Genomic DNA, 10,499 nt, shown 5'->3' with positions numbered 1-10,499 from the left:
TGATTATTTCTCTGCTCTTCCCTTACATCCCAGCTAGACAACTCCTCTCCTGGTCTGATGATCGTCTCCTTACTCTTCTTGTCACCAGAACAACATATGGCCACAGGATGTTTAGTTATTGTGCATCGAAACAATGGAACTCTCTCCATTTCCATATCCTCCACCTACCCACTATTGAATCCTTGAAAGGTGCACTGAAAACGCACTTCTTCCTCCTTACAACAGTCCACACAATGCAAGTCCTTTGTCACACTCCCCCCTTCCCTTCTGCTTATTGTTACTTCTCTACCCTCTTCTTTTGCTAAATCACAATACTCTGTCCTTGTTTCTTAGCTCCTCTTTGCACTTTCTGTATTTGTCTTTTATTTGTCATCATTCCTGTTATCTTTCCTTCATTCAGGTTTTTCTATCCCTCCTATATTGCCCATGTCTCATTCCTTAGGAGTGTGAGTATGCACTTTACAAATCTTGTGTTTATCATTGTTATAACCAGTTATCTGCAAGAGCCCAGCCAACAGGGGGATGCAATCTAAACTGTAAGAGTTGTATCGAGAAGAACAGTGGAAAGGGAGATGAATGGAAAGGGCTGGACATGGGGTCATCTAGAGCGGGTTTCAGCCGATTGACATCGGTGGCGAACTCTGGATGATGCCTTGTGTGCAACCTGATGCACGAAGAGGAATAGATAGATAGAAGAGTTGTATCATCCTTTCTCTGGAACTTACTTGTTGTGATGTGACAATATGTCGAGTATTCAAGGTAAGGGATGGCAAACTGTAATTTTTTCTCTGCCTAAAATGGGGACAGGAAAGTTTTAGTCAATCGGAGTGCATGAAAAATGTGTTCCAACAGGTGAATTCTACAAGAAAACTGATTCTGCAATGAAAACTGATTCTGAAATGAAAACTAATCTGCTTTATATTGGGATAAAATAATTTATGATATATTGACACATCTCATTTCACCTAACTGTACAAATTACCTCACTGTCCAATGGCTGTTATCTTTCTATTATCATTATTGGTCAGCACAGAGAGTGTGATGTCTTGGTTGGGATGCTGTTATAAGTTAACATCATTATTATTATATTTGTCTTACTTCAGGCACATAAACAGTATGATAGAAGAGGCTGAGTGAGTTTCAAACATATATTTAATTCATACATAAAAGTATGTTGAGATGTCTCTCCTGAGTCTATAGATTAACCTTGATATTTTGCCCTTTTGTGACACATTTTTGTGCATGCTGATCTGCTGAAATTTTCCTGAATGGGAATTCAAGGTGGGAAAATTTTGTGGGCAGATGAAGGCGGGACAATGAATAAAAACCTCATACCTGAAATGTCAAACAATAGCACAAACATCATTAACATTTATCTTTTACACAAGGAAACATGCAAACTTATTTTAAAAAGAAAAATTATTTTTGGATAATACAAGAACACAATATGAACCAAATATTGCATTTATAGTACATCTGTTTTATTAAAAGTATAAAGATATTAGAATGTTTCACTGCACACTTACTACTGTGAGCTGCCAACAACAAACTGCAAAGGCAATATTTTTGATAACATAAGCTAAACACGAGCAAACTATAAATAAAGGTTTGGAAGTGTGTCAAAGTACAAAATCCCACAGCTCATGTCACACATTAAAGGGTGTTGAATTAAAAAGCATGCAAGGTGAAGGCCCTTGTTTGTATTTAGAACAGTTGACTTAAGTGTTCTCTCGGAAACAAAGTTTTGTATTTTGTTAGTTATCAAATTTTGGGGGAATCTGTATTACATTGCTAATTCAATATAGAAAATAACATGAACTAAAATGGTTTTATTGTATAATCCAGTGTAAGAAAAAATATTTTAAAAGAAACATCAGATGCAAGTACAGAGTAACTGAAAAAAAACGTCCTCTGGTTTGTAAGAACATTAACTGGCACCTTAACTGAAAGTACTCACGAAAAAGTAAAACAGAATCTTCACACTCCTTTCTGCAGAACAGAATTTCTTCATCATTTTTTCAGACCATCCAACTTCAGCTTCATGACATATAACACTCATAACTCAAATATATAGACATTATTATTATGAATAATTTGTAGTGATTTTATTGACGTTGGGTAACCCGTTTGAAAAGATGTCGATCAGTCTTGGTAATGATGGATATGGATGAAAACTTATGGTGTTTCTTTAGTTTTGTGAATTTATTGCTGAACTATTAACCTTTGAAACAAAACTGACAGTGGAATTTAAGATCTTCTGCAATGTTGTGCAGTTAATCAGAAACTGGGTTGGTTGAAGTATTGTCTTTGTAGTAATTGATTCAATTACCAAGGCCACAAAAAGAAAATAAGATTAACTTTTGCCGCCCTGTGGTGTCATGGAAAAATGGTCAGAATGGAAATTCTTAAATAACTGACACAGGAAACCTTGTTTCCTGTTAAGATATCATGATATATGTTTCGGGTTGATTGTGTTTGTTAATTTGTGAAGAAAATGTATTTAATGTTACTGATGATGGTAATATGTTTACAGGAATGTTAGTTGGGCCTATTTCCTATAATGTAATGGGTTAATGTGTCAATCTTGAACTAAAAGCAGCACATTGTGTTACACAGGAGTTGAGAGCTTACTCATAAAATAATTTGAAAACAAAACTATTGTTTACAAGGATGAGAAATTTTACTTTCATTTTCTCTTTAATACTACAGAACACAAACTTCTTGTTTCTTTTCCTTGGTTGCTTGCTCTTTTATTTTCCTTTATATTCCCTCAAGCAATAATTTATGTTCCCCTCTTAATATTTCTTTTATTTTATATATATATATACACTCACACAAATGATACACATAGATAAAATGCTACAAATATCTAATATATGCACATACGTTCATACTGAGAAATCAATAGAATAGATGGACTGAAGTCTGACAGCCAGTTGATTAGGAAAACGATATTACTTATCGTAAATTTATTTGGGGAATTTCTATCAACTTTGATGATTTCAGTTCACAAAACAAAATGCATGCTCACACAATATGCATATGCATACAGCAATCTTAATATCAATAATTACAAAGAAGGTACTTTTCCCTTTGCACCAAGTAATGTTGAATCCACAAGTTAAGATGTAAGGAAGAAAGACCTAACAACCAAAAAGACCTCCCACAAAAAAATATAAACCAACAATACAACTAAAAGCACTTGAAAGGAAGACAGAAAAAGGGAATAAAGAAGAAAGTGGTAATGTAATCCCAGTACTGCAGGACATGGTGGTGCCATGAAAAAGACACCACTGAAACCCTTTACCCCAATCATGTTCATTTGATATTTTATTTCAAAACTGACATTTCACATTTAGTAAGGGATTCTTGGTGCCATTAAAAAGCAGTCAGATGTAGATCTTATAACTCTTATCAGCAAGAAACCTGCCCTCACTGAATATGTTACTTCATTTACACAATGCTGGCTGCATGTAGCCCCATGAGGAGACAATCCTGCACCACTCTTTCCCATAAGTCACTTTTATACTGTTATCTACTTCATCTTTTTAGCCTGTGTAGTAGTAGCAGTGACCCCTGAAGTTTGTCTGGAGAAAAGTGGGCTACACCACAGTGCTCCCAGCAGCAAGGCATGGCACACATGAAGTATACTACTGCTAACCACAGTGGAAGGATATGTATTCCAGCTTAGCTCCACAAGCCCCAGCAAAAGAAGCCTGAAGATCAAAACAACAAACATTTTCCTGATGTAATATTTGTAGCTGCAACACATTACTAGCATTCTTTTAATACAATTTTTATTGGAAATAAGGATACCATAAACATAAAAATCCAAGACATTATTTTGATCAACAGTACTTGCTGACAGTAGTTGATGGTGGAAAAACTGCCATCTGACAAGTGAAGACTGACCTCAGCACAACTGGAAGAGTCGTAGACCACAGGAGTAGGTGAAGACTGTGGAAATACCAGACGTAAAACTGGTAGTGAAGGGACCGACTGAAGCACATCCCAATGAAGTTGGCTGTAAACAGTGGCAATAAAATCTGTATGCCGTGTTAAGGATACTGCTGATCTACATAAGACCTGTCATAAAATCTTCTGCAAAGCACACCACATCATACACATACCCATATTTGTTTTTGCTACAATAATAACAAAAGCTTACTTAACATCACTGATAAAAAAAAATTGATGAAGATATTAATAGTAATAATGGTAGTGAGCACAAATATTACAATGGCATGAACAATAAACTCTAAGCAGTAACGCTCATCATGAAAACTTTATTATTCCTCTCTCAGATATCAAATAATTAAGAAAATGGAGGAAGTATCTTGTGTATCTCAAATATACAGTTAAGAATCAAATTATGTAAGTTTAAAAAGATATAGCAGATTTTGTTCAAACTTTTGATAAAGCCTCACAAGTATGGCAGAAAAACAGTTAAACACAGGAACTAGATAAATACTAGAAACGAGAAGAAAATGCAACAAATTAAAGACAACCATAAAATCAGGAATAATAAACAAAAATAATACATCATTCCCATTAAGTAACTGGAAATACTCAGAGATGTCAGTCTATTAATATATTATTTCAGTAATCAAGAAGGATATGAATTGGTTTGGGAAGATTCTTGGTTTTTCCCATCCAAAGACTAAATTGGATCTCAGGAAAAAGTCTACAAAAGAAAAGAAAATGATGTTTAAAAATCTCACAAAGGAAAATAATTTTTCACAGATGAAACATTTTGTAAAATAATTACAATGTTGTTGATGATGATGATGATAATAATAATAACAATCACATTTATATCGTGCCTTTCTCCTGCATCAGTTGGACAAAGTGCTTTACAAAGAGACATGCGAGCACACTTTCTTAGGGCAGCATCTTCATGAATTCACAAACATTTTGTTGATCAAGACAGTGCTTCACCTATACTAAAAGGTAAGCTGGATAGCCCACAAAAAACACAATAATCACAGATAATGGTCTTAAAACATGCCCCTGTAGAGTAGCCATCAGCACAGATACGATCGGCACAGAGTGAATTGCATGGAATCTTCTATAATAATGTTGATTCAATGTCTTTAATTAATTCCTTATGTATCAACAATCCACTACTGAACAGTGCTGTATACAATGAAATGGTTATGAAAAAAAGGAATGTCAAATAAATGCAGCTCTTTTCAGAGAGGCAACAATAGGGTATAAAAGACTATGAAGGGAAGCAACTTAGCTGATTTTCCTTTTTATTCCTTCCCCTCCCCACAAATCCTAGTAAGGGTTTGGTTTTAGATTTGGAAAGTCAGTTTCAAGGTTGTGAAGATTCATGGTCGTGATAAGTCACAGAGATTATTTAGAAAACAGGAAAATATAACACAAAATGAGTGACTTTTAAATTACACACTTTTATGCTATAAAATAGTCAATTGTATGTTTATGATCATCAAGTAATGTTGATGATGGCATCAAATACATTTTTTAAAGTTTTTTGGAGACACATTTATTGATAAATTCATTCAAACTGTTTTATGCAGCTTCATACAAGAAAACACTTATTATAAACTTTATATCTGAGGAAAAAAACCTATTTCTAAACTTTTATGAGTTATACGTGGTAGATGAAATAATAAAGATATATATATTTAAACTCAAATTGTGCATTTACTAAAAGTTCTTTTTTTCACCAATGCCATCAAAGAAGCAAAATCTACCACCTGAATGTGTGAAAGGGAAAGCACAATCTCTGACTTTTTGTTCTCATAATGGATTAACTCCACTAACAACCTGCTAAAATTCTGAGTCTTGAGGGACAAACACAAACAAGAATAGATTCTGCTTTTTGGGATGTCTCCATAGCATTGTTGTAAACATGTCCAGCTTCTGAGTTGGTTGCAAGTTTAAGACTTGCTTGGGCAGAAGAATAAAAACCTCCATCCACACAACAATGATGGGTACCACTTTATCAGAGAATGTAAAAGATTTTACAAAAGAGAGCTGGGCTAGGTTAATATCAAGTCTAAGACATGGTAAAGCACACTTCACTGACCCCATGACCAAAAAGATTCAGGGACTTCTGCTTTCACTAGTTTTAGGCATGAATCAAGCACACATCCTACCCATGAAATGAAGGCAATCAGCAGATGATCAATACATGTCTTCGTTTAGTAAGATAAATGACTATCTAGCTTATTGAAACAGAAGTACTTATTTTGTACAGAATAATTTGGTTACACTAAAGCATCCAGGAGAACCTTTAAAAACTTACTTCCTCCACCTGAAGCAGCAGAAGAGTAACAACACTGCAATATGGCATATCAGCAAGCTTATCTGGAATGTCCTGTTCAAGAACATATCTTCTGGCAACAGACGCCAGTTCACAGTCCACTTGTAGAAAAACTGACGACTGAGGTCAAATGAACGCACAATGTAACCTGCTGGATTTTCAAGAAGAAAGGGTAAACCAAGAAGAACCTGAAAATAAAATTTAGAGTAAACCAAGATTCTTCTGAAATATATATATCTCTCTCTCTCTCTCTGTCACACACACAAATAATTTCTGGGCAGCCCACTTGTTTCTCACCTGTGGTAAGGCGCAGATTATTAAATGCTTCACTGTTCCTAATGTTCCTTGTGTTACCAGTAGTAAAAACAGCAAACCCGGTGCAAACAGAAGAAGATTCATTTTGATGGAAACTCCTAAACTGAAATTGCAGATGTATAAGATACTATAGCAGCATTCCATAAACAAAGACACAAGATCAACAATTTAGTAACATACTGATGTATTGATAATACTACAATGCTAAGATGAACAAGGAAAAGAACAATGAATGCACATATACCTGTAGAAAAGACAACCCCATGACCAATGTCCATGAAGGAAAAATGCTATGGCAATGTAGAGGAAGACCATAGAAACTGGATCGTTAAAAAGTCTGAGAACATAAATGGAATGGATGCGATAGGAAGTGCAGCACATGAAGAAAAACACATATGGTGGTACCTGCAAAACACAATTAGTTGCATCTCATGAAAAGTGATTTTACTTATCAATTTCCTAAATGAATATTGTTATATATTGTTAAGGATAGGTGTAGCTAGTGTGCTAAATACTCACTAATCCCTGACTCCCTTTTTAAGCTTGAAGCAGTTTATGGGTTGTCCTGATACTTCTAGTACCTTTTCTTTTATGGATGGGTTCCTCGAAAATAAACATGTTCTGGTGATATTGTAACACTTTTCAGCCCTCAGTAAACTAGAACAAAATATTTTTCCATCTCACCTAATTTTTTGAAAGAGCTAAAAAGTTAACAGTTCTAAAGTTGACAGTTTTAAATAAACAAAGTAACAAAAGTACAGTCCATTTATTCGCTGATGTTTGCAACAATTGCAATACACTACGTTCAAAACAGATTCATCTTTTATACCATTTTTGTCTTCCGATAAATGTGGAATACAATGACGATCGTAAGAAGATAGAGTGCAGCAAAAAAATACTGGCCAAGTCGAATATTTATACCATGCTCTGTGGCATAGTATAAACCAAGAAACACATACACAAAACCAGCTGGGTACCTGGAAACAGTAAAATGTATAACATGTAAAATGCATGAGACATGAACCATAAGTCTTGTAAATTTAATCATTATTATTGCTGCCATCCACATAATCAAATTACTATTATTTACAGCAGCAATATCCAAGAGAGTAATTTCTGCATAGACATGAGAAATACTTATAAATAGCAGTTTACTAAACATTTGTAAGTACTATATAAACACATAGAGATGGAGTCCCATTTTGTCAAATCTTATCTACCTTTACATAATTCATCATACAGAAGTCCAACTTAATAACATCAGATTTTATCTAATTATCAAGAAAATGTTTTTAAATCTATGTAGTGTGAAAAAAACCAAGATATCAAAATTATGTAACTAATCTACTTTTATTATTGTCTCAACAGGATAAAAGTTTCCAGTAAATCAAGAAGCATTGAGTTTTGATATGAATATAAATATTACATTAAAAGAAATTTGGGTCAAATTATAGTCTTACACAAGTGGGCCAGTGTCTCCTTTAAGTTGAAGATAGTCATAAGTTCCATTGATAACACCTTCCACCTCTTGCATATAGGCCACCCAGTCAATTTCTGTGTCTAATCAACAATTGTCATACATGTGTCTAGTGAATGAAAGTATGATCACACAAAAATAAATGAATAGGTATTTACCAAGACTTACATTTACAATGTACGTGATAGCATCTTCAAGGGACTTATAAGATGAAAACATATCTCTTTCTACATTTATTATGTAATACTGGATACGTACGAAGAGCTTTTGAATGACATATGACACCGTGAATTTGTTTCATCTTGTGCTAATGTTCCTCAAAGCTAGTATTTCTTGTGATTTCAAAATGAAGCTTTAAGTTAAACTTACAGAAGTCATTAATATATCTAATTAATTTCAAAAACACACTAAACTTCCCTAAACTATATGTTAATGAAAAATAGTTTTATGGGATTTAACAATTTTTACATAATTGTTAAGAAGGATCTGCTGTCAGATTTTCCTTTCCTGACTCCGGCAATTTTCTGTCAAAAATACATTTCTCTCTTGTCATAGCAGGCGACTCTCCTTTTAACAAGAAAAAGTTTCATTGAAACCAGTAAGTGTAAGTTTTATCTAGCTGCGACGTTATCACAAATATACACAATGAACTTAGCAATAGTGTAGCATCCCTTATGAAGATTGACTAATGTACCGTATGTTGCGTCATTCATACGTACATTTGATTTTTATGATAACTGCAACATTGACTGCCACCTCGGCGATAAAAAGCAAGATAAGGATAGGCAGTGCGCTTCCAGGATCGAACAGAAAACGCTTCCAGTAAGACGGTGACAGTCTGTCACGAATACGCTTCATGTAGGCGGCCATGTTGCTTACATCGCAAGGGGAAGTCACTCTAAACCCCACTTCTGTCAAGCCGCGCAGTTATGTGCCCCTAACACTCACACACATTCAAATCAAATCAAACTTTATTGTCTGTCGAGGAAACCCAAGACAGAAATTTTTCTTTTGCTCACAAACACATATAATGTGACGGGCAGGCCTACATACTCATACAGACATTTAACACACACGCGCACCTTACACATTCTCACACACAAATAGGTAACTTCACAGGATGCCAGTAGACCTACGAGTGCATGTGTCTTTTATTTAGGATGGTGATGGCTGCTGGCACGAAGGACCTATGGTAGGCAGTTTTTCGTACATGTGGCACTTTATAGCGCCTGCCTGGGGCAACAGCTGGAAGATGGGATGGAGAGAGTGCGTTAGGTCCGAAATGATGTTAGATGCCATCTTTCTGACTGCATGAAGGTACAAGTCAGAAAGTGGCAGCTGTGATATATTTCCAAATTCAAACACAAAGCTTTACTCCAGTTTTACAAGCTATAGAAAAAATCGTTTGTTTTTGTGAAAATGTTTAAATTTTAAAGGTTTGTAGTGGAAGCGCAAGTTGAGGGCATCGCTGACAGTGACAGTGCTTTAATTGTTTCCTCCACCCTGCATCCCTTTTCTTTCCCACCCTATTCACTGCAGCACGAGGCAGACTTTCCTTTGATTATTTCGAGTAGGAGAGACGCACCTTAGCAACGTGTAGGTTTTCTGGTCCGCTGTCAAGTGGATCACGGTATCTCGAAATACTCGATCTTTGCTGTTATGTCCCCTATTTTGAGTGTAGGAGAAGCACCACTGCCCCATATATATATATGTATTATCGTAGATGTAATACAAGTTCTTGGTATTATGGTCCGCTGACAAGTGGCTCACGTACCTCGAAATCCTTTTCACCTGTTATAGTTATCAGTAATCTAGTTACTCAAGTAGAACTAGGCATTCGAAGTATACGCGATAGGTATTAGCGGTGCAGAAGTTAGGTAAGTGTAAAGTAGGGTTAAACTGCATGGTTTGCATGTGTAAACAAATGTAAATAAATCCATTTAAAATTTACATAACTCTTTGTGTGTGGACGTATATTTTGTCCTAATCGTATGAAAGACATAATATATATATATTCCCTAAGCGAGTGAAACTTTTGTCGTCTCGTGCAGGTTGAAATGGAGAATGTAAGCAGCTGTGGTGAGCACGCATGGCGAATGATAGAAAAGTTAAATTAACCGATCCGAAGCTGAACGACTCACCGAAGATAACACATTTTTGTATGTATGTGTGTGAAAAAAAGCTAGGAGCCGCGACTAACCGATGGTTAGTGTATAGTTAGCCTTATAGTCAGATGATCGAGCGGATCAGTCCGCCTACAGATTGGCGGCGTCGTGCCCCACATCGGATTTTGCTCGAAAAAGAAATTGATCAGTTTCGGTCACAGGTTCTTATGTTTCGTGTTAACCTTACATTGGAATGATTTTTATTTTGTAAAATTACAACAACAAATATTGTCCACACCATATGCAGCCT

The 10,499-nt window shown here is 35.4% G+C and overlaps 1 protein-coding gene across 1 annotated transcript; it reads right to left on the bottom strand.

Annotated features, from left to right (window-relative positions):
- Positions 1–1,464: 1,464 nt before the first annotated feature.
- Positions 1,465–8,985, bottom strand: LOC112557649 (dol-P-Man:Man(5)GlcNAc(2)-PP-Dol alpha-1,3-mannosyltransferase-like). Its single transcript, XM_025227639.1, has 9 exons — positions 8,804–8,985; positions 8,068–8,167; positions 7,437–7,584; positions 6,852–7,012; positions 6,590–6,710; positions 6,275–6,480; positions 4,620–4,684; positions 3,913–4,048; positions 1,465–3,716 (listed from the first exon to the last, which is right to left on the bottom strand). The coding sequence occupies exons 1-9, from the start codon at positions 8,952–8,954 to the stop codon at positions 3,536–3,538; spliced, it is 1,269 nt and encodes a 422-aa protein (XP_025083424.1). The 5' UTR covers positions 8,955–8,985; the 3' UTR covers positions 1,465–3,535.
- Positions 8,986–10,499: the final 1,514 nt, after the last annotated feature.

Source organism: Pomacea canaliculata, linkage group LG2, assembly GCF_003073045.1.
Source record: "Pomacea canaliculata isolate SZHN2017 linkage group LG2, ASM307304v1, whole genome shotgun sequence".
Lineage (NCBI taxonomy): Eukaryota > Metazoa > Mollusca > Gastropoda > Architaenioglossa > Ampullariidae > Pomacea > Pomacea canaliculata.
This window is presented reverse-complemented; position numbering and strand designations above follow the sequence as displayed.